Genomic DNA, 24,866 nt, shown 5'->3' on the forward strand with positions numbered 1-24,866 from the left:
CACTCATATTCAATTACGCTGCTCTTGATTAAATTGGATTGAGAAAGTTTAAAAATACTACTTTATGGCCATCTAAGAAAGTTAGCTTGCCAAGAGCTGTATAGTTTAGTAGCATTGACCGATTCTAAGAATAAAATTCCCCCTCCCCTCCTGTAAGAATAAAAAAATTGGGGTAGTTCCAACAACACAAGTCAATAGAGAGAACGTATGGGAACCAGAGGAACCATGACATTAATACTTCAGTTTCTGGGAGGAGGGATTGCAAATGAAAAATAAAAGCTCAGGCTGTGACAGTGACGTCACATTGAATTACACAGGACAAAGTTTCATGTGTATCAGGCATATGCATCCGTTCTGTTTCAACTGGCGTGCAGCACGCATACACCTCTCTCTCTCTCTCTCTCTCTCTCATGCGCACATGCACACAAAAAGCATATCAGAGAAGTTAATATCAGTAAGGCACGAAGCAACATGCCATGATTTTGATCATTTGCAAACTTCCTCGATGATTTCAAGCCAAACTACATGGAGAATTTTCCATATACAACCTATTAGGGCAGGACCTAGGGGAATCATAATTATGAAGAAACTAAAATCAATATGAACATCTACTGACTAGATTTTTAAGACTAAATCAAAGGAAGCAAGAATTTCCATTCCTAATTTCTCCCCTACTATAAATATACATATTAACTATGCTTGCTGTGTGGTCATCCGACAACTGACATTCTGTTGACTGGAACCCCTCAATGCAAAAGTTCATTTCAGCCATGGTTATTCCCTGTTACAATCAAGCAATCAGTTTTACGCATGCTGGTTATTATACACACTAGAGAAGACTCAAGAGTGCCACATCAAATAAGAAAATCAATTATCAGATGTCTTACCTCTAGAAGCACTCCTATTTGAACTTTTGTGGCCCTTGTCATGCGAAACAGAGGGAATCTTTGAGATGATCAATGAGCTTTGTAATCCTTCCAATAGCTGTTGCCGGCAATATCAAGAAGCACAAATGGCACGAAATTAAGAAGGCATATATATACAGGTTAATACTGCATAAATAGTTAGAGTTGGAGGGGAAAAGGAAAAAAAAAATTATAGAAATTACCCAGACTAATTTTTGGAAAAGCAAACACTTTCTAATAATTACCAACACTTAACTAAGGTCCCTCCTGGAGGATTCTTAATAAATAATAACTAAGGCTTTCTAATAATAATATTTCTCCTCTTTTCTTGTTTAAATAAGGTACTTTTTTTCCCTTGGATTACTGAGTAATCCATAGTGTAACAGTATGCTAGTAAATTATGCAACCCCGGTGGGTCTTAAAACCGCAACCTTAACCTCCACTTTGGACAAAGTTTATCTCCAAAATAGTTTGAAATAATCTCCTCCAATCTATTACGTGGCAATTTATAAGATTATCCATGTGTATTATCCAAACAAGTCACATGATTTACTCCCTCCGTCCCAGTTTGTTTGTCCTCTATTCCATTTTAGAATGTACTAAAATATTGTCCTGTTTCTAAAAATAAAAGTCATTTACTAATGTTCTTATTATAAACCTACTTTATTTTCAAAACTATTTGAAAAGAAAACTAACAAATATTTAAAAAATCAATCTAATTGGAGCACCTTTTTAGTTGCCTCATTAAGACTCTTTTATAAAAAATAAATAATAAATAAATAAATAAACTGATAAATTTATTAAGGGTAGTTAAGGCGGACAAAACTTTAAATAATATTTCCTTAAAAAGTTTGACTTTTCAAACAGGACAAACAAATTGGGATGGTGGGAGTATTAAAAAAAGTTACACATGGATGATCTTTTCAATCAGCACATAGTAAGTTGGAGGAATACTCTAAACCGGTTTGGAGCTAAACTCTCTCCACTATACCATGAGAGGAAACGAGGTGCCTTTAAAGCTAGAGCTCATTTGGCTACTTCACTAACTCTAGCAGACATTGCTACAAAAAACCCACTGCCAGTGCCAGTCAACATGATAACCAGCAAGTAATGAATGAATTTAGTTCATAAATAATATCTCAAACAGGTCGTATTTTATATTTTTAAGGGTAAATTGCACTATAGGGTCATCATCAATGGGCCACTTAAATTTGAAGTCAAGCAATTGACCCGCAAAACCATTGCATGATCAAAGAAAAAACCAAAAGTTAAACATGCACATGATTATGTGATAATATAATGGTGTTTAGTGTACATGTGATAATATAATAAGAATATGAAATTAAGGCTTAAGTATAACGGAAAAATGGATATACTTCAAAGGTAGATGATATAGAGGTGATATTGATGCTCAAATTTATTTAGAAGGGATGTTGCAACTAGACTCATAGTTTGCAAAAATGAAATTTATCCAATTTTCATTTAAACTACGGATTGAAAAAAAAAATTCCACTTTTAAATGTTTTCACATAAATGTATGCAAGTGTTCAAATATACACGGGCAGATGAGAAAGAAATCTTAATCAGGTAAGTTTCCCTAAAAGGAGAACTAATTAAGGATTGGTTTAATTGCAAAAGTTACAGGAAGATATATTATAACAAATTCATTAATAAGAACATAATTTATTTTTATATTGGTCATTTAAAACATGCACAAGGTGGGTCATGGCAACATGTATATTAGAAGAAGACAGAAGTTATGAAATACTTACTCTTGATGTTGGTTGAATTCTGCGATTAGATCTACGAGGCTCAACAACTTCAGAGGTTGATTTTGCAGAACTACCATTAAAGATTTTGTCCTCCTCAATTTTGGCTAACTTTCCACCAGCTGGTGCAAGTTTTCCTTTATTAGCCCTCTCAGATTTGGCATTTGATGTGGAAACTTTCTTGGAGGATCCATCTGATGAAGAAGCCCGTGAAGAAAATAAAATTGGGCCCTCTGCGGTTCCCAGAGTGCTAGAGAGCGATCCAATATCAAACTGGTTATGCTTTCCTGATGCATTCTCAGCATGGCTTACAGAATCCTTGACTTTTGCTAAGTGATTTGTCAGAGTGCCATCATCAGGAGCAGAAACTGCATTAATTGAGAGGTTGTCCTTTGCTGGAACAGTTCTACCTGAAACACTTTGTGGTTTTCCAGTCTTAAGACCTCTGGGCTTGGTTTCAGCTACTCGTTTTTCCTTTAAAATACTACTTTTAGTACTATTTTTCCATCCACGGGATCCTGAGCCTTGAGGCATCAAATATTTCACAAATTTAACTGAATCATTTGGTTCATTAATTTTATTGCCCCGATCTGCAACATAATGTTTGCTTACTTCCATGAATTTTCTCTTCTTTCCAGGCTTAGGAACACCAATAACAACTCTTGATCCTTCCTTCTGCAAACCAGTCCGTAATGTTCTGAGAGCATCAGGCTTATTCTCGTTTCTGGTGTTCTTACCAACATTAAACAACTTTTCATTCTCTGATAAATCCAGTAATCTTGACTCCTCAGATTTCCCTAATTCTACAACACCCTTACTTTCTAACATCTTATCCTTCCCTTTGGCCTCTGCTGCTGGACTGCCCAACTTTATTCGTTTTTCCTGTGGCATATCACCCTGAACAACAGATTTGCATCTTAGTAAAGAAAAAAGTAATTATTAAAATTATTTTTAGTAACTATCAGACAAACATCAAGCATAAGAACGCACCTCATGGGAAGCACTGACATTTTCTCGCAAATTGGACCATTCTATCCATTCCCCATCCTTCCAAATGAGAGAAGGCCGAAGATGCCAGGCTCTTACAACTGATGTTTCTCCTTGAGCTGCAAGAACCAAACAATGATTCACTTTCAATAAATAGGGTCCGTAGACTCTGTACAATAATAGTAAGCACATAACAATCGGGGATATTCAAATAACCAATTATTTTTAAAATAATAACAATTTTTTTTTTAAAAAAGAAGTACCTGGAAAATGGACAGTTAATTCAGTCTCATCTTTCTTGTTCTTTTCAGTGATAATCCCTTCGCACCAGCTGAAAGATGAAATAACAGACAGGGATTGATTAAGCTATTATCACATGGAGTTGCAAATAAAAAATTTCAAACTTGACTGCATATAGTTGGGAACAGGATTCATGAACTGGGTCAAGTTTAAATATTTTCAGTAGAGGAAGATGTTTCCAAAAAAAAAAAGAGAAGCAAGAAAAGCCAATGAGCTAGCTCTAGCTAAAATAGAACTTCCCCTTCCCACAAAAATATGATGATGAGGTTGGGGTGAAATATGTACTGAACTGGCTGCTTGAGGGTTTCAGAAAAAACATCACCTACTACAATCCCTTTTTTTTTAATTGCATACCATGCAAAAGCAGTATGAACAATCATCAAATAAGATACTGATACTAGACAGTATTTTGTTACTAAAGTTACTGTCTTTAAATCCCACATAATTACAGAGCATATGGTATGAACAATCATCAAAACAAAATAGCGTGTTAGAAAGTCAGCTACTAAGACATTTCAAATGATAAGTCTTCATACAATCGCTTTCTACGATGTTTTTCATTAAAAATTTGAACCTCAGAACCATTCAGAAAGTGAAGTTTGCAAATAAATGAGTATCTAGGAGTAGAATAAGTTGTTCACATGGTGAAAATAAATTATAAAGCTACAGTCATAAAAATATTAAAATTTGTGGAATCTTTTAGGTAACATTTCTTGGAGTTTGCTTTGCAATAGGCAATTTAATAAAGAGATTCTGGTCATAAAATAAAAAGGTAAAACTAAGACAGATGACAATATAACCATTTTAAAAATTCTTAAATAGCATCCAAAACACTTTATGTCTATACTAGAGTTGTATCCAGCATGATAGATCCTTGAAAGCTTCTTTTCTAAAGTCTGTTAGAAAAATATTTATCATTCCTTACACACACCTGTCTCTAATCCATGCATCAACTCTATCTCCAACAGACCAATTATAATCTCCCATAGCTGCTCTACGTCTCTTCCTTGTTCCTTCATATCGCATGATAGTAACAGGACGGGCAGTGCGTATTTTTGGCACTTTATCTCCTTCGCCTTGGAGCGACACCCATTCCTTCAGCTGTCCCTCCGCTGGAAAGTTGGGAAATAAATAATATATACTAAGTGAATAATCAATCAGTGTAAATGCATGAAGCACAATTCATTCTTTTTCAATAATCTCCCTTCTGGATGAGTTACACTCTTGGCAACAAATTGTTGTGCCAAATAAGGAGTCCATGCAAATACACGCACACAACTAGGCAGGATTGCTCAAAATCTGGGTTGCAAAAGAGTAAGAAATACTATGGCATAGCTGCATAGGTACACTTGACAGAAGTTCATGGCAACTCACCATTGTCTGTCTGAAGTTCAGTGTAACAGACATATGCTTTCCCATCCTCCAAACTCAATACATTGGCCGTGAACCAAGCTGCTTTAAATCCATCTGTATCTTTAAGAACCTAAAATATAATCAACAAGTTAAAAAAAAGAAAAAGAAAGTAAGTATGAAGACCTAACAACCCAACAGAATCACCTAACTTCAAAGCATGCAGATATTTGGAAGGTAACAAGGTAAAAATTAGAACTCAAGTCCCATGAAATGCAATGGTGTGTAAAAAAATTGATTTTCTTTAAACCCATTCTAAAAAGAGGAGTTAAGACTCGAGAATTCAAAATCAATTTCAGGCCTCAGACCTCTACATGTGAACCCTCCTTGATGCTGTCCTCTTTAAAAGTTTCTGCCGCCTTTTCATACTCATTCCGAACAGTAGATCTTGATCCAATCTCAGATTCAGGAACCACACCAATGGTTTTTGCCAAATCAGAAACTTTTCGGCCCTTTTGAACTCTTGAATCTGTTTCATTAGTTGGAATAGGCGCTGAAATTCCATCTACCAATCTCATATGATCCACCATCGACTCCTTTGGCAACTCTGTTTGAAGATGTGACTTCTCATGTGTAGTACTCTTAGTTTCTTTCACCGATGGTCCGTCTTTTTGATGCTTTGTAGAAGTATCTGGACCCTCTCCAACAATATCATTGCTTAATTGTTCTCTATTTACCTCAATTGATTTCCCAACAAGCTCAGTAGATTCTCTGGATACTTTCCAATAACCCTCTGGACCAAACTCCAGCAGTTCAGTCAGCGGCAAAGGATCACCCATTGCAACAATCTTTCCAGCTTGTGATATGGCCTCTGCTGCCAGCTCAGCAGCTTTTACGATCGCATCCATATTTTCAGCTCTTTTAGTGGCAGCAGAAGCAGCTTCAACCCTTTTTCTAACAGCCTCCTTAGCAGCTATAATGATTGAACTGGAGCTGTTTGTTCTGTTATCACCCTTCAGAATGGATGCAGGAGTAGCCTGTCCCAAAATATTCATACTATCAGGAAGAGAAGTTCCAGTACTTTGACTAGGATTGCCATAACCATTCAAAACAAGTGCTTCTTCAGCCATTAACTTTGCTTGCAGTGCAGCATTTGATGCAACCTTGGCTGCTGCAGCTGCTGCCTTTGCAACAGCAGCAGCGGCTGCTACTGCAACAGCTGCAGAAGCTAATTTAGCTTCAACGTCTGAAACCAATCCAGAATTTTTTCGCTCTTCCAATTGACTCCAAACTTCTTGGCTGTGACTAACAGCAGCTGCAGAGAGGACAGCAGCATCCTCCGCCTGTGATCTAGCCTCCTTAACTTTACTAAGGGTTTCCTCTGACAAACTAGCCCTCTGCTGTACATCCTGGTCTGCCTTTTTTTGGAGGTGATCCATGGATGATATAGGAGATTCAGATATAACAAATTTTTCTGAAGTGGCTTTAGATGCGAAACCAGTGGGCATTGTAAAGGCAACAGAAGTGGGCAGATGTGTAGTAACAGCAGGGGTTGAAACTGGCTCAGGTTGAGATTGAGACTGCAAAACAATCTGACCAAGATCCTCAGAAACTGGATTTTTTCTTCTTTTTCTAGACTTCGGATCTGTAGAATTCTTTCCAGGTGATGCTGTTACCTTTTTTGGATCAAGCAGGTAAGTGCTAGTAGGGACCCCGCTATGAACCACTGGATGCTTTATACCAGAGGAATGCGGCACAGAAAATTCTTTGACAGGAGTCAACTTAATTGCTTCTGTGTTAGGTAAACGAGTACTGGCATCAGGTGCAGAAGTTTGTGGAGAAGCCATCCAGGGACCACGAAAGGAGCCCTGAGATATCCACGGAGTGTTATGTCCAACAAAGTTTCTAGCTGGAGGAGTCTGAAAAGGATGCAATGGACCAAGTGCCTGCTGATAATCCATGACTGAACCTCTTTGCATGACACTAGATTGCAAGGCATCACCAGAAGGCGTAGGCATACTCCACAATGGTGATGAAAGAGGTATCATCGAATTTACAACTGTTGGAGTACCCTTGCTGCTGGTTCGACCAAGAGGTGAGGAGACACCTTTACTTTGAAGTGTACTTTGCTTGCTTGCTTGATCAGGAGCCCTAGCACCTGTAGATGTGAATTCTGAATCCTGGTTACAAACTCAATCAAATAAGGAGAGAAACTAAACAGCTTCAAATCCAAAGAAATACCAGAACGTGATGGCAATGGGGTTTCAGGGGTAATGGGATGAGACTTTTGACTATGTAGCCTTTCCATGCATGCACGCCAGGCATTCTCCCAAACATTCCTTCCACCATCTAAAAGCGCAATGCCAGACATTAAGACATGTATGCAATGAATACCCAAAGGGAAAACATAACAGGGAGATATAGAAAACTAACCAGGTCCACCAAATGCTGATATCATATGTGCCTCTTCAGGTGCTGTTCCTTGACTGCATAAAATTTCAAATGCATCTTAAATATTATAATTAAGGTGCCAAGTGCCACCCCCCCTCCCCTACCCCGTCCCTATCTTATTGAAAAATATCCACTAATCCTACAAATAGAAGAACGTCTCATTAACATCCAATCTCAAAGGGAACCGGTGGTGCCCTTTGGGTAGGTTTCTTCAATCATGGCATGGCCATTAAAATGAATAAAATCAATCCTTTTACTTATCAAAAACAAAAACGAATTACATCAATCCTAAATATCTTCATATGAGAAAAGGACTCACATCAAAGCTCCATACACAAAGATCTGAGCACGCAATTGCACTTGCTGTAAATCCGTGAAAGGTTGCTGAAACAATGTAGATGGTGAAGCTGAAGTATTCAAATCTGGCAGACTAGATGCCGAAGCAGTGATAACAAAAATTGGCTTTGTACTATTGCCTTCTACATGCCCATAATGCTGCATTTCCCTGGATTGCACAAACTGGAAAATTGCAGATGGGCTCAGGGATGCAGTAGCTGCTTTATCCCCTCTTTCTGATTGTTTTGTAGGAGTTGTTTCTTTCACATGATTTCCCCTTTTAGGAGTTTCCTTTCCAATTGCTGTCTTACCAGATGCCCGCCTTGTCTTACGCTCATGAGTACCTTTCGAACCACCACGTGTAATCTGTCCTTCAGATACTTGTGGACTTCCAGTAGAATTATCTTGTGATATCTTGGCATCCATTTGGCCTAAACCAGAAGTTGAAGGAGAACCCTCTACAATCTTCAAAAGTAATTCTTGGTAAGGATAAAAGGTTATTAATTGTCGAAGGGCATAATATAGATCCCTCCAGAATTTTAGACATATATCAACATAATGATCTTCCCCAGATAAACAGAAAATAATTAAAAATTAAGCCACAAAAAATATTAAAGATAGAAGGTTATAACAAAGTCATCTACTAACACAACTTACCGGCAATACTTTGCCAGCAGAAATAGAAGGAAAGGGTTGTGAATTCTTTCCAGTGTCTTTTCTAGACAAATCTGCCAATGAACCAATCTCAAAAGAGAAGCTCTGCTCATCTTTGGAACTGTCCTTTCCTTTTGGATCCCCAGAAACTGACAAAGAATTGCTAGTTTCTACATCATCAATCTCAGCAACCGGGGCTTTCTTATCAGTGGACCTGTTAACTTCTTCCTCTGTTGATGCCCTCACTCCCTCCTTTTCCTTTTCACTCTGAGAAAGCTCAGTAGTAGTTATAATATTAGGGGAACCAGTAGGTTTATCAGGATTGCTAGAAGCACTTCCACTTTCCATTGCACAAATAGCAGAAGATAAGGAACCTTCATGGAGTTTTAAAACATCACCCGCAAAATTAAATCAGAAATGAGAATAAAAAAATTACACTGGGAAAAAAATAGATGTCAGACTTTGATGTCAAACATCAAGTAACAAAGAAGACTCCAACAAACATGATTATTAAACTCCTTCAAAAGTGAACTAAAACTCTTACTTCAAACCTGTCTCCACAACATCTTAATGTCCTTTTTTACAGGTCCCACAGAAAAATCCATAACTTTGAATGCTAGACAGTACTCGAAATATATTTTTCCTATAGGCTTCTTTGTCCTTTCTTTTACTTTTTAAAAATTATTATTTTCCACAAAGGTATTAACAAGACAAAGAACAGGAAGCATGTGAAGCATTGCATTTTTAAACAACACAAACTTTAAAGCTACAACATACTTCTTCATACAGAAAGTTTGCTTCACAAGGGGTCTACTCAGCATATAATACCTCTCTTCCTCTCAGCCAACAATGAAAGGGAGAAAAGCATCTCATTTGACCAATTATGTACAGCACATATTGCAGTCATTACTTTGAAGATTACATATAGTACATAGATGAATATCAAAATTACAGATTAGACAAGAATTATGACATCAAATAGCATGCCATAAAATAGATTAACCGACTGTGGAAACATAATTCGTCACCAAAAATTAGAAAGAATCCAGACCAATGGCATATATACTCGGTCTCAAGTGGGAATATATATCAAGATGCCTTTGCATATCCTAAGACAAGATCTAACCACTGCATATCAAAGTGTGATTTCCACATAATAACTGTCAGAAAAATATCCTTCCCCATGTCAGACCTTTGCATGCACGTTGTCATATTCTCAGGATTCCAAATATCAGAAGCAAAACTTTGAATTGATAAAATTAATTTAGGTCTAAAGATTTTAAAAAGATATTTGTCAACAATAATTTGTTTACAAAAACTATGTAAATATTTGTTTAAGCATTTTTTGTTAATGATGTCACTGTAAATGGAATTAAAAAGATTTTGAAGGTACAGATTTTAATTTGGCACTTCTAAAAGTGAGGTTTTAAAACCACCATAAACTATGGGGTTTAAAATGTAATGGATAAATGACTACCCATCCCAAAAGCTAAAGCTATTATGAAAGGGTAAATTTAATCCTTACACTTTCCCCCACATGTGGACCCAAACTATCCCCTCAATAAGCGGGGTCCAACATGTAGCATTTTTAACTTTTAAACGAGAGATAGAGTGGGAAAAGTTTTGAACTCAAGATCAAGAAAGAAGACTCGAGAGATTTCAAATCAGTTTAATTTTCAAAAGTTACTAACCAGAAGATGTTTGTGTGTTTGTGAATAACAAATGCTCACCTGAAGCTTCTGAGGATGCCTTTTCAAGATTCTCTTCTACAGTCGCTTCCTCACGCTTTTCAAGAAAAGTTACTGCATCAGCAGCACCACCCTCTTTTGCTGCTACATCACAGATAACAGCATGCATTTCGGTCCCCCTAATGCATTCCTGGTTAACTTCATTAACAACCACTGTTTGAACTTCACTCTGAATTTCTGCATTACAAGTATCTGCCTTTGGCAGCAATTGATGAACTGTCTTTTGTAAAAGCTTTCCAACAGTATCAACAGATGCATCTTTTTCACTTTCAGAAGCGGGACCTGGCTCAGTTTCCAATTCTGAAGATTCCTTCAAAGTAGATAATCTTGCTTCTGTAGATATTTTGGATGCAGTAGACTCCTTATCAGAGTAAGTAAAACCCCCAACAGAAGATACTGTTATAACCTCTTTATAATCACCAACCCCATCTATAGTCTTAACATTCTCAGAAGGCTGGAGAACACCAGTCATGTCAAAGGATGCCACCTTAGCATTTTCCAAGGTAGCATTTAATGCTGCCAAAAAGAAAAAGAAAAAGAAAAAAACTCAAATTTTAAATTTCATGCATATGTATAAGCATCAACAATCATTGGATAAGTTATAAAATACCTGATTCATTGCTAACACTGACATCAAGTAGTATAACGGGCTCATTTCCAGCACTACCTTCACAATGAGATGAGGTCCCAGCTCCCTTATCAACGATAAGAGATCCATCCACTACACAATCCATGTTACTAGATTCAGATGGCAACTTTGTGCTCTTCTCATCACTAATCGAAACATCTATATCACATTTATGAACATCACCTTGTCCATAGATTTTATCTGCTTCACATATTTGAGTGGATTCATCCAGAATGGAAGACGAGACATGGTCTTCAGCAACCAGATTCTCCCTAGACACTCCAAAAACAACCTGACCAACTTTCAGAGTTCCAGTCTCACATGCTTCCCTAAGCAATTCAGCTGAAGAACACACCGTCACAGAAGAAATACCTCCCATATGACTACTACTGTTTTCTTTATCTTCAACTTTGGAAACTTTATTATCCTCCTTGGATGACAAAGATGCCTCAGATTTACTTACTAAAATCTCATTATCTAATTGTTGACTACTTTCTAACAAATTATCTTTCTCAACAACACTTTCCTGTCCATATGTTAGCTGCACAATGGCATCCACCTTTGGCTTAACACTTGCAGAGATCCCAGCTTCAGGACCACTGACTTGCACTGCATAACCCTCAAAATTAGTATCACCTTCAAAGGCCATTGGTGAGACCTCATGTGTATTTACTTTAGAAGGTTCACCAAACTCTTTGTCTTTGAACAAAACTGCATCGCATTTCCTGGTCTCCACAGGAATTCTGGAATCTACATCCTGTGTGCATTGTTCCGCTGTATGCAAGGCAGAAACAACCTTGTTTACCATACTAGGAGGTTCCTCTACATTAATGATACGATTTTCAATATCATTTCCTTCTTCCACAGATTCTACCTTTGAGGTTGAGCCAAGAGGGTTTTCCAAATGAAAGGTACCACTTTCAACTGCATTGCCATCCAAATTCTCAGCCTCTCTGCTCAGTACATGAAATTCTTCCTTTCGCTCATCATTTCTTGTTTGCAATCCATCCAAATTCATATTGCCAACATCATCTATCTCATGTTGGAGATCTTCATTGTTCAGCTCACCACCACTTGAAATGATATTTTGTGCACAGGGAACCATATTATCAACTTGCATCCCTGAAGCAGAAAAATCTTCTTGGGTCCTATGATCCACATATTCATCAACCAAAGGATTGATATCTCTTCTATCTGCAACATCAGATTTGCTATCAGCAAACGGATCTTCCTCAATCATAGGTAAGCCACCCTTTACACTGACAGCATTTGGATCCAGTTCACCTGATCTTCCATCCACAGAAAACTCATCTTCATGAGTTTTAGAAGTATCTTCAACACAAGGCTCAACTGGTATATCTTCTTTTAACACAGAAAAGTTTTCAGTAATCTCATCCTGTGGTAATGTAGACTTTAAATCTGTATCATCCCCTATTTTAGGAAGAATGTCATCATCATGTTTCAGACTAGGCTCCATTTGCTTGGTTAAGGAACCAAGTTCATCACATGCATCTGACTCCTCAACAATAGTTTGTCTGAGAATAGTTTCCTCCTGCCCGACGGATTTTAATAGCATTTCAACAGATTCTGAGGAAGTGGCCTCAGACCAAACATTGTTACGCCTTGATATAGAGCAAGATTCAGCTGCACTTGGATTGAACTCTATCCCACTACTCCCCCGAGAGAAATCTTCAATCCACTGGTTATCCTCGTTACTTTCAATGCCAAGAAAAACTTCTGTTTCAACCAAGCTATCAAACCTTAAATGCCCCTGAAGGCTGTCGTCAAAATCAAACTTGGGAAGAGCATATGGCTGCAAAACCGGTGGAAATTTGGTGCTTCCTTCACCAGCTAAATGAAGATTCTGGCTTTGAAAATCATTGTCATCATAATCCATGGGTGTATCCCTGCAACAAAGAAAAGGGGAGAGAGAGAGAGACAAACATTGAGAGATAAAAGAAGACAGAGAATAGGGTGCACATATACACGGATCATGTCTTTAACATTTCAGGCTACAGAGTAAAATGACAATATACAATAGTACATGAAAAGTTATGACACACATAATTACAGTTAGAATAAAAAGGATCACCAAAATTCAAAAGGTCCTTCATAGCCTATTTCAACAAAAATGAAGGGACAAAAAAGACCCTTCCTCTGTTATTTCTTCCATATTTAAATGATATCATCCACTTATGTTCATTCAAAAACTTCATATTCTTCACAAATTGCAATACAATGTATATGTAGAACAATGATAAAATAGGTTTCAGTAAAATAATGAAAGCAAGAATAGAAATCGTTTTTTTTTTTTTTTGGGGGGGGGGGGGGGGGGGGGGGGTTTGTGGGGGGGGTGCTTAACTAGTTTCTAAAGTAATGACAACAACATTCACAAAAGCAATCAGTAATCATATTGAAACAATCAAGGGTCATATAAAAAAGTAAAACGAAAACTGGAGACAAAAACAGGGTGTAGTGCAAATGAAAAGAACAACAGTCCCAAATCATCATCCCCAAGAGAACTTTACATGGTTTATAAAGAAGCAATCACATATTTAGAAGATCAAACTAAAACTAAATCCAATAAATAATCCAAACAATGAAAAGACACAAGAAACATGCCACAATATGGCTAAAGTGAGAAAACTGTGGACTCAACATCAAGTAAATTTGCAAGCATCACTATAGGGAGGAACTATCTATAGCACCTGGTAAGTACCACTGGCCATTAGGTGGTAGCACCATTTAAAATATTCTCACCATGATTCACACTAATCAATGGGCAACTATAACATCCCAAAACTAACTTTGTCCAAATAACCATATATACAACCAAATTTGTATGCACAACTCAAAGACATCATCGTTCAATTGCATTTCACTGAATTCCATCACAATGAGGAGGAGGAGGAGGAGCAGGATACTACTAATAATTATAGCAACAACAATAACAATGATGATACTGAAAATGATGTTATTTTGTATCAGATACTGATGATATAGAGAGTGAATGGAAAATGAAGACATATGATATAGAGGGCTAAAAATATAAATAAATAAAAGGTGGCCAAATCCCACATTGGGCAACAGGAAATTTTAGAAGAAACCTCTTGCTCAATTCTAACAGTTAATGAAATTATCATCTTTAATTATCAATTTATCATTGGTTTAAAATTTATTTTTTCCTTTTCTCTTTTTGTAAATAAAATAATTAGAGTACATATTGCTAGGTTAATCTCAATTCCCACAGTACAAGCATAATAGTTCATCAATTGCACAGGTACACACATAGCATGTGTCCACTAGTAATAAAGGATATAGTTGGTTGTATTCTGACTGAATGTGTATCAAAGACCAACCACAACCAGCCACAGAAGACAGCCCAAAACCAGTGACTTTTACAAATCATTGAAATGTCAAAATATTAATCATATAAATTACATATTTACATGTCAAAGTCACTCTAGAAACAACATATTGGACATGTATGTAAACACTTGATATTAAAATGCCAACTAAGCTACTTAACTCAAATTCTATGGTGATTGCTGTGACTTTTCATTTGTTCAGCATCAAGGTTGATGCTAGTACACCACCCCCCTTGACCCTCACCATATTTTGTGGAGATAACTCGCCGCCAAAGGTGGGTAATTTCATGACCATATCTCCACAACCATTTTCTTAATAAAGCTTGATTAAAAGACACCACACTTCTTATCCCCAAACCACCCATCTCGACGGGTAAACATACCTTTTCCCAAGCCACCAAAGGATATTTGAAACTCCCCTCAGAAGATCCCCAAAGAAAATTCCTCTGAATACATTCCATTCTAGCAGCCACAGATTTAGGAATAGTAAAAAGAGAGAAAAAGTACGTTGGGAGGCTTGAGAGCGTACTCTTTAGTAACATAAGCCTACCACCCTTTGATAAATAGAGGCGCTTCCACCCAGATAGCTAGTTTGGGATTTAAGGTTTTATAGAGCTTTTGAAGATTGGGAGTTAACTGCATCTTATTCTCTTCTCCAACTTATCCAATCTTGTATTCCTCGGGGTGATAAGAGTGATACCCTTTGTTGGCGGCTAAAAGGTGATGGTAAGTTTTACACCCGGTCTTATTACCATGCGATTCAGGGTGCTTCGAATTCTTTGTTTCCTTGGAAGGGTGTTTGGAAACCGAAGATTCCTAGGCAAGTGGCATTCTTTTTGTGGACAGCTGCTCATAGCTGGATCCTCACTTTGGATAATCTAATGCTTAGGGGTCGCCCTTTGGCTTCTTGGTGTTGTATGTGTTGTTGTGATGGGGAGTCGGTAGACCACCTTCTTCTTCATTGTCCTGTTACTCATTCCCTATGGACTTTTATGATTCAGGCTTTTGGTATTCATTGGATTATGCCAGGATCAATGGCGGGTTTGTTATCTTGTTGGCATCAGTGGCTTGGGAATCTTAATTCGGACATTTGGAATTTGGTTCCAGGATGCTTAACGTGGATTGTGTGGTTGGAACGAAATCGTCGTTCCTTTGAGGATAATGAGAAGACGTTGGATGAGCTAAAGGTGTTATGCCAACGTAGTCTATTTGAGTGGTCTCATTGTTGGGGTTTTACGGATTGCTCTACTCTCTCTGAGTTTATGGCTTCCCTTAGCTTAGTTTCCTGATTTCTCTTTTTGTTGTGCTGTTTGTTCTTTTATTTCTTGTTGTTCATCATCATGAACAACTTGTACTTTTCCTTTTTTTACTCATTTATAATAGATTTCCGTTTACCTATAAAAAAAAAAAGGTTGATGGCCATGCCCATTTTACAAGTAGTTAACAATAATGTAGCAACAAAGTCTAAAAATCAAAATAAAAAAGATAATTTTTTTTTTGTGGACAGGTTAAAAAAGATAAATTTTATTGTTTTTGATGAACAATAAAATTCAATTAGAGTGCACAAATGTGGAAGCAACCAATGTACATGTGGAGTGTACAAAAGGGCACCCCAAATTGGGGGCAGAGGAAGCAAGAGAAAGACAATAACAATTCAAATCCTAAGTTAAAAATCAAAACACAATGTACAAAAATCATGAATCAGACTCGAGTATAATATTTGATGGAGAGAATTTCATGGTATGTATGTCAAACATAAAAATAAAAATAAAAATAAATAAAAATAAAAATAAAAAAATCCAAACATACAACTTTCTACATCTCAGTCACAGGATTTCACTAAATACAAGTCAAGGGGGATCTCCTTGGATCCATAAATGTTTTGCAGACTGATAATAGAAAGATTATTCTAATTCAGAATAATGACACTGCACATTTTTTGATAAGTAGCCCTTCACGCATAAGCATAACAAGACATTGGTCAAGAAGCACTGCCAAATAGTTGCATCCAGAAAGAACAAACTGAAGCACATTCTTGGTTAACAAGAAACCCTATCAGGATAAATTATCTTTTTTTTTTATAAGTCCTATCAGGATACATTATCATCTAGCATGAATATTTCAAATAAATTTTTTTTTAAAAGTCCATCTTGGAACTCCAATGGATTGGTCTAGTGGTTACCAAGCCCTCAAGAGATCCATAACGTCTTAGATTCAAACTACCCCAAGGGTTTCCTCCCTATAATTACCTGGTGTGTGGGGCCGGGGGCTACACATCCAAGGTAATAGGTGCTCAAAGAGTCCTAAACACCCACAGTAGCCAAATAAAAAGTCCATCTTTAATGCACCAAACAAAATAGAACTCCTATTTATCCAACATAAGAGCAATAAGGTCTACTATAGGAGTGTTTATATGTGGACAGCAGTCTATGATAGGACTAGAGCCACTAACATGATAAAGCAGAATTGTGTGCTTAAAGTCTGCTTACATTAACAGATGGTATATAAATAACATGTGATCCAAACTAACAACTGGGAAGTTCCTATGATCCTCCAATTGCATTCAGAAAATGGCTAAACATGATTCAAAGCAAACATCTTTCCATTTTTGTTTGATTCAAAAAAAAAAAAAAAAAAAACCTCCAGTTATTTTACTAGTATATTTTACTCTCCTTTACAAGCACTAAACTTTTATTAAAAAATGAGAATTACTTCATGCTCACTATGATGAACACAGCATCTGAATGAATTACTAGTACATTTTACATTAATTAAAGATCAATATAGTATTCCTTTGTATTTTTGTATTCAGTGTTTCAAGCTATCCTGTGGATTCAGCAAAATATATTTATATTTAGGCTGTGCTAAAGTAGGTACATCTAACGTCTTCGGTCTTCCGTCCAAATCCAAAACCAACAGTACTCTTTACTTAAAATCTACCATCAGCGTCAATAAGTTAGCTCACAGACCAAATGGGACCCTAAATGTTACTTCCAAAATAGTATTTGACATCTTATTATTGAAATACCCCTATGTTGATTATGGATGGAACCGCACCACAATATCTTTAGTATTCCCAAAGTTCAATACATATACAAAAAGGATTGAGCTTTCTTTTTGTCTTATCACTTATCACTCAGTTAACTACTGAAAAGTCTACTAATCCATCAAATCAACTAAATCAATCTATTCAAAGAGCTCATATCTTAGACCTAAAACCTTTAAAACTACCCGAAACAAACACGAACACGAACCAATAACCAATTTCAATCAATTTGAATAGTAACCAACTAAAAAATTTCGTCTTGGCGCTAAACAAGTAAGCTATATGAAATAATGAACAAAAAAAAAAAATAGAACTTAATGAAAGTAGTGTAAAACTCACCATTTGAAAGCAAAGGAAGCAACAGCTTTGCACTAATGCACATAGAAAAGAAAAGCCCTATCACTGTTTAAGAAATGTAGGAAATGAACAGTACCAGAACAAGTAAGTCTAGAGACGCTACCTCCCTCCATCCGGTGACGAAATCCTGCCCGTTTGATCTCTCAACTGCTCCCCAATCGTACGCTCATCTACTGCTCTCACTACCAAACACCAAACAAACTCCTAGGGTTAGTATTTTTCACTACTCCCAACCACTCCAACACTTCACTCTCCGACGAATTCAAATACAAAAACACAAGGTCGCCGGAGATTTTTGTACTTACCGGCGGAGTTGTTCTGGTTTCCGGTGGATCGAATTAGGGTTCAGGCGAATCGACGGCGAGAGAGAGAGAGAGAGAGGAAGAGAAAGAGGTTTCTCAAAGTGGTTTTTTTTTTTTTGTTTTCTTCGCTACTTGTTTTCCTTTGTCTCTGTGCAGAGAGAGAGAGAGAGAGAGAGAGAGTTAGGAGGAAAAAAAAAATATGAAAAATGAGTGATTGTGATCGAATTTGAAAAAAAGTGGGGCATTCGTATATGGCTTTGATCCGACGGGTATAAAACGTAACGTCAGTTGACACGTGGCTTCTTACGATTCGGGATACGAAAGCGTCTCAAAGTTTGACCTTCGTTACTGCCCGGTCCTGGGTCCTTTAAGTAACGGGTGTGTTTTCTATCGTTGGATTTGAAACGGAAGAGTGAGAGCGTGACACGTGGATGGATCAAGAATAGGCTGTGACTGGGAGAGGTGTGACATTAGAGTTGAATGGTTTTTAAAAAAAAATAAAAATACGAATCCGTATGTTTGAAGGACACGTGGCGAGAGACCGTTAGATCGGGTCAGAGAGGTATATGGCTCCTATCTAGGAACGAAAAGTTGTGCCCACGATAAGGATTGTTTTGGACCGTCGGATCATGGTTACTATACAGTAATAAGTTTTTTTTTTTTTTTGGAAAGCTATACAGTAATTAAGTTGTATCGCTTTGATCGAGCACCGAAGCCAAGATTTTCGAAATTTCTGACTCTGAAAAATAAGTGCTACTCCCAAAAAAAAAATTATGATACTACTGTATTTCTTTTTTGTTTTGTTTAGTACTAGAGTGTAATGATCCAACGGCTGCCGATCATTTTTTTTCAAGAGGGTCCACTCCGGAATGTCCTGTCGTGTCAATTGAAAATAAGGACTCTAAACAATAATTTATAGTAATTCTTTTTAAGGCCTTTTTTTTTTCAAGGCAGAAATATTTCCTTTCTTGTCTATGTAGCTTAATAGAAAAAAAATGGGTATGTAACTTTATTGATGGATTATTTTTAGGAATTTTTTATGCTATTTTAATGAAAAAAATAAAAAAATTTATAAAAAGTCAGTTTTTTTTTTATTTTCTTTCTGTATAAAAATGTTTTTTCCTTTTTTCATACAAATTTTTTAAAAATATTTTCTAAATCAATGTTTTGAAAGTATTTGTTAAACTTTTTCCATAAAAAAAAAAAATCAATTTTAGTAAAAATAAAGTTTTTCTCCATCCACACAAGTGGTGCGTTTAGTGGATTCAAAAGTAATACGGTAAATTTGAAGATTCCAAGTTTCATCTATCAAAATGTCTCAAGTTACATTACATATAATGAGATACATGTCATTTTTATATTAGTGGTTGGAGCCAACCATTTTACTTAAGGTAAAAGATAGAGTCGGAGGGAACTTTTAAATGTAAACAAAATATGTCTTTAGTTTGAATTTTACTTCATAAATTATGGTACAATCAAATGTTGTCAATTCTATTCCGATCATTGTTCTAGTTTGTCCATTAAAACATAATATTTCGATACCAGTCAACTATGCCATACTGTTTTAGGATTATAATTAATTTTAATATATATAAACTCACACACACAAAAATAAATAGTTTTTTTTGTTGCTAAAAAAATAAATAGGTTTCTTCATCACATAATATTCTTCCATATCATTTGTCAATTCAAAATCAAATTTGCACATTGTTCTTCTCAATGGAAAAAAGAAAAAAAAAAATATATATATATATATATATATTGCACATTCTTAACGAAGAAAAAGAGTAAGATGCGAGTAAAGTAAATGAAAAAGAAAAAGTATTTTTAATGAAAAATAAAACGGAAACATATAATAAGCTGGACTAAGATTGGCTGCAAACTTTGCTATAGCCTAAACTTATAATTTCCTTTAAAAAAAAAATTAACATTACAATATATTTTGAAAATCTAACCATTAGATTGCATATTTTTTATGCTCTTAATACATATGTCAAATTTTGTATTAATTGAATGTTATTTCCTATATGATCCATAAATTTATTTTTTATGCTTAATTTTAGATTTCATAAACTTGTAATCTAAACAATTTATTGGTGACATAGGTATTAATCTTTAATTTTCTGAAAATTTCACAAGCATATAGGATAAAAGAATAAAATATAATTCAATGGTGAATTTATCAAAATTCATATCTAATAAAAATATATTGAGTAGAGAAAAAGAAATTCATATCTACAACTAAGTTTGTAACCAAATTTTGTCCTAATAAACGAGTTAAATAATAAAAAAAGAAAAAGAAAATGAGTTTAAAAAATAGAAATAAAAATAAATTTGAGTTTGCATGCCAATCGAAATTATCATATCAATAGGAATATAGTGAAATTGACTAGAACAGACAAAATAGATCTAAATGGGCTAGAATTTAGAATGAGGTGTATTAGCCTATTAGAATTTAGGAGTACGATTTATAGTTTTATACTAGTTAACTAATTAGAATAGAATATTTTTTGGCCAAAACAACAGAATGAAATGACATCAATTGTATTCATGCTCTTACTATTGGGTCCCAAATAATATTATCGCCAAAACTTTCAATTCAAAACAACAATCACACAAGAACACATAATTTACATGGAAAATCCTTTCTCTTTGAAGGAAAAAACCATGGGACAAATTCAAAATAATTTTACTATTATCAAATCAATTACAACAATTCTTATATATGTCTCACGACTAAAGAAAAAATCACTCTTGTTTTTCTTTGCTCTCACACACACAAATTATCTCTCTCAAAGGCGGCAACACTTTGCACTTTCCTTTCTATTTTATTCTTCACACACAACTCTCTCTTGACTGTCTTCTTTTCTCTAAGCGGCTCCCTCTTGGCTAATCTCTCTTCTTCTTTTTTCTTGTGCGACATTCTCTTTCTTTTCTTTCTATTTTGTATGCGGCACACCCACATGCTTTTTATACACAAAAAAGCTTCACCCTCCTTAGACTTCTTTTCCTAGCATAATATGAATTCCTAACATGACTTGAATTCTTACAAGTATTAATTATTAAACACAACTCCTACTTACATTTCGAGTAGGATTCTAGGACTTGTCAACCACATTCACCTATTTCTAATTGAAATAGAATTCCATCAATGCTTGCATGGCAAGTTCATTATCTTGAACACAAATCCTACATGGGATGGACTTTTATTAGGTGTCGTGCACCTCCTGTTATGGTTCTGCTAGTGAATTGGGGCAAGATTGGTGTTGGTCACTTCAAGGGGACCTGACCTCCATGGAAAATTAGAGAGATAGAGAAAAAGCTAAGTACTTGTATTATTCATCAATGAATGAATCTGTTACAGTAGTACATCCCTTATATCCGTAGGTAATCCTAACTAACTCACAGTGCAGTGGTGATGTTACTAACTCTCACACTTAAGCACTCATCAATATATTAACCATTGTGGTAACCTTTAACCCAATAGTAACTAGCTATCTGTTACAACCATTATAGCTCACATGTGTAATTACAATTCCATTGGAATAGATTCCTAACATTACCCTTCCCATTCAAAGCCCCTTACCCACAAGGTGAGGGAAAGAGAGCTGCAGCTAATGAAGGGGTTCCCAAGTTGCATATTCAGGTGAGGCATCTAACCACTGTACCAACACTTCAGTGATGACCCTAGACCTTAAGGACTTAGTCCTTTTCTGCAAAACAGCAACAGGTACTGTGAACACTTGTCCTGAATCATCAACAGGTGGCAAGGTGGGTAGAGGTGTATCATGCTGGCCTAACTTCAGCTTTAGACAAGACACATGGAATATAGGGTGGATTTTTGACTCTGGGGGCAAATCCAGCTTGTAAAACACACTTCCAATTCTCTACAACACTTGAAATGGCCCAAAATATATTGGTGATAACTTTCACCGACCCACGAAAGCCAATAACTGCTGCCTGTAGGGCTGCAACCTCAGAAAAACCCAATCCTCAACTACAAAGGACCTATCTTGCTTGTGCTTATTAGCTTGTGTCTTCATTCTAGCTTGAGTAGTAGCCAAATGAACTTTTAAGGTGTCCAAAACAACTTGCCTCTGACTCAACAGGGAATCCAAAGCATCCACCCTAGTTGTACCAGGCACATAACCTTAGAGCTTAGGGGGAGGGAAGCCATACAATGCCTCAAAAGAATTTAACTTCAAACTAGTATGAAATGAGGAATTGAACTAGAATTCAGCTAACAGTAGCCAAGAAGCCCACTAATGAGGTTTATCCCTGGTGAAAGCCCTTAAATATTGTTCCAAACTCTTATTCACAATCTCACTCTGCCTATTTATTTGAGGGTGATAGGCAGTGGACATGGCCAAAACAGTGCCCTGTAGTCTAAACAACTCAGACCAGAACAAGGAAGTGAAAGTGGCATCTCTGTCACTTACAATGGAAGAAGACATTCCGTGTAGTTCGAAGATGTGTTACATGTAAAGAGAAGCAATCTTAGCTGCACTATATGGATGTGAAACATGAACAAAATGCACATACTTTGTTAATCTATCCACCACCACCAAAATAACCTCAAACCTTATAGACTTAGGAAGGCCCTTCACAAAGTCTAAGCTCACACCAGTCCAAGGTGTAGTAGGGATAGACAATGGTTGAAGCAGTCTAGCTGAGAAAAAGTATTAGACTTGATCCTTTGACAAGTATCACAATCTCTGATAAACTTCCTGAGGTCAGTCTTCATCCCATGCCAATAAAAGTCACTCTTGGCTTTCTGATAAGACTTCAAGAACCCAGAATGACCAGCCAAGGGGTTGCTATGGACATGATGCAAAAAATGAAGTTTAAGAGGACAAGATGGACCAATGTAGAACCTGCCCTTGTAGAATAACAACCCATTTTGAAAAGTGAAGCCCTTAGGTAGAGTCCCTGCTTGGACAGCTGCAATGAGCTATTGGACAGACTCATCAAAGGAGTAACTATCCTTCAACACATCCAACCAAGCAGGGTTAAGGACTGTTAAGAGCATCAAGCAACTTGCTTTGGAATCAGAACTAGAAATAGACAAGTCATAATCAGTTCCAAATTTTCGAGACAAAGCATTAGCTACCCTATTATCACTACCCCTTTTATATTCCACCACAAAGGCATATCCCAAAAATTTAGCAAGCCACTTCTACTGAGATGGGGTAGCAATTCTCTGTTCTAGCAGAAACTTAAGGCTCTGGTGATCAGTCTTAACCACAAAAGGTCTTCTAAGCAGATAAGATCTCCATTTTTTTACTGCAGAAGCTAAGGCCATCAACTCAACTTCATAAGTTGATAAATGGAGGTACTTGTCTTTCAAAGCCTGACTGTGAAAGGCTATAGGTCTCTGATCCTGCATTAGCACAACCCCTAAACCCCTCCCTGAAGCATCACACTCAATGACAAATGACCTAGAAAAATCAAGAAGAGCCAACACATGGGGTTGAGTCACAGCCTCCTTCAACCTTATAAAAGCTTCCAAAGCCTTGTCACTCCAATGAAAAGAATCCTTCTTAAGGAGATCAATTAAAAGTTGGGCAATGGTCCCATAACCCTTAATGAATTTCCTATAATACCTAGTCAGCCCTAGAAAACCTCTTAAAGCCTTAACAGTATCAAGTATTGGCCATTGGACCATAGCTAAGATTTTCTTGGGGTCTACCTTGACACCCCTTCCAGATATGATGTGACACAGGCACTCAACCTCCGTACAACCAAACACACACTTGGATTGCTTAGCAAATAGCTGGTTTGACAATAACACTTCCAAGATAGTTTTAAGATGAGATAAATAAGCATCCATGGATTGATTGTAAACTAAGATATCATCAAAGAACACTAGAACAAATTTCCTCAGATAGGGTCTAAATATAGAGTTCATTAGTGCCTGAAAAATGGATGGTGCATTAGTAAACCCAAAGGGCATGACCAAAGACTCATAATTCCCTTCATGAGTTCTAAAAGTAGTTTTATGAACATCCTCACTCTTCATCCTAATTTGATGATAACTTGACCTTAGGTCCAACTAAGAAAACACTGAGGCACCTGCCAATTCATCTAATAGCTCATCCACTACTAGAATGGGAAATTTGTCTTTAATAGTAGCTTTCTTAAGAGCCCTATAGTCTGTACACATACGCTAGCTACCATCAATTTTCCTCACAAGCAAAACAGGTGAAGAAAATGGACTTTGGCTTGGCTGTATAGACCCTACTTTTAGCAACTCATTCACTATATTTTCAATTTCAGATTTTTGAAAATGATATGGTCGTTCACTAATAGGCAAGGTTCCTTCCTTGAGGTTGATGCTATGCTCCTAGCCTCTGATAGGTGGCAAGCCAGTAGGGACAACAAAGACCTTGGAGAATTTACCTAACAAGTCAGCCAACACTTGTGAAAGGTAAGGTTGGACAGATGAGACATGATCTATAACAGTAATTTGTAGCACTAAACCCTTCCTTGTTGACCTACTGAAAAGCTTGTTAGCATAAAAAATGGTTGAGGAAGTAGGCTGCAACCCTTGTAGGAATACTCTCTTTCCCAAATACAGAAACTTCATAGTCAATAGTTGAAAATCCCAACTGATTACCCCCAAAGTTCTCAACCATTGGGTGCCTAAAACTACCTCACAACCTCCC

General features: G+C 36.6%; 1 protein-coding gene across 5 annotated transcripts; it reads right to left on the minus strand.

The window, feature by feature from the left end:
- Positions 1-449: 449 nt before the first annotated feature.
- LOC126710467 (uncharacterized) lies at positions 450-18,371 on the minus strand. 5 transcript variants are annotated; one of them, XM_050410933.1, is made up of 17 exons: positions 18,205-18,371; positions 18,003-18,081; positions 17,882-17,913; positions 11,111-13,035; positions 10,444-11,016; positions 8,756-9,126; positions 8,082-8,563; positions 7,745-7,797; positions 7,553-7,660; positions 5,680-7,484; positions 5,336-5,444; positions 4,893-5,073; positions 3,925-3,992; positions 3,665-3,780; positions 2,678-3,571; positions 888-984; positions 450-781 (listed from the first exon to the last, which is right to left on the minus strand). In XM_050410933.1, the coding sequence occupies exons 4-17, from the start codon at positions 13,023-13,025 to the stop codon at positions 765-767; spliced, it is 6,789 nt and encodes a 2,262-aa protein (XP_050266890.1). In that variant the 5' UTR covers positions 13,026-13,035; positions 17,882-17,913; positions 18,003-18,081; positions 18,205-18,371; the 3' UTR covers positions 450-764. The 5 variants fall into 5 exon arrangements, with proteins under 5 accessions (XP_050266890.1, XP_050266892.1, XP_050266891.1 ...); XM_050410935.1 differs by lacking the exon at positions 17,882-17,913 and having other exon boundaries at positions 10,483-11,016; XM_050410934.1 differs by lacking the exon at positions 17,882-17,913 and having other exon boundaries at positions 5,680-7,469.
- Positions 18,372-24,866: the final 6,495 nt, after the last annotated feature.

This window comes from Quercus robur, chromosome 12 (assembly GCF_932294415.1).
Source record: "Quercus robur chromosome 12, dhQueRobu3.1, whole genome shotgun sequence".
Lineage (NCBI taxonomy): Eukaryota > Viridiplantae > Streptophyta > Magnoliopsida > Fagales > Fagaceae > Quercus > Quercus robur.

Coding starts and splice junctions, on each gene's coding strand:
- LOC126710467 (XM_050410931.1), bottom strand. CDS start 13,025: ATGGATTATGATGACAATGATTTTCAAAGCCAGAATCTTCATTTAGCT. Junction 11,017..11,110: donor CAGTGTTAGCAATGAATCAG/GTATTTTATAAC, acceptor TCTTTTTGGCAG/CATTAAATGCTACCTTGGAA. Junction 985..2,677: donor GAATTCAACCAACATCAAGA/GTAAGTATTTCA, acceptor TGCCGGCAACAG/CTATTGGAAGGATTACAAAG.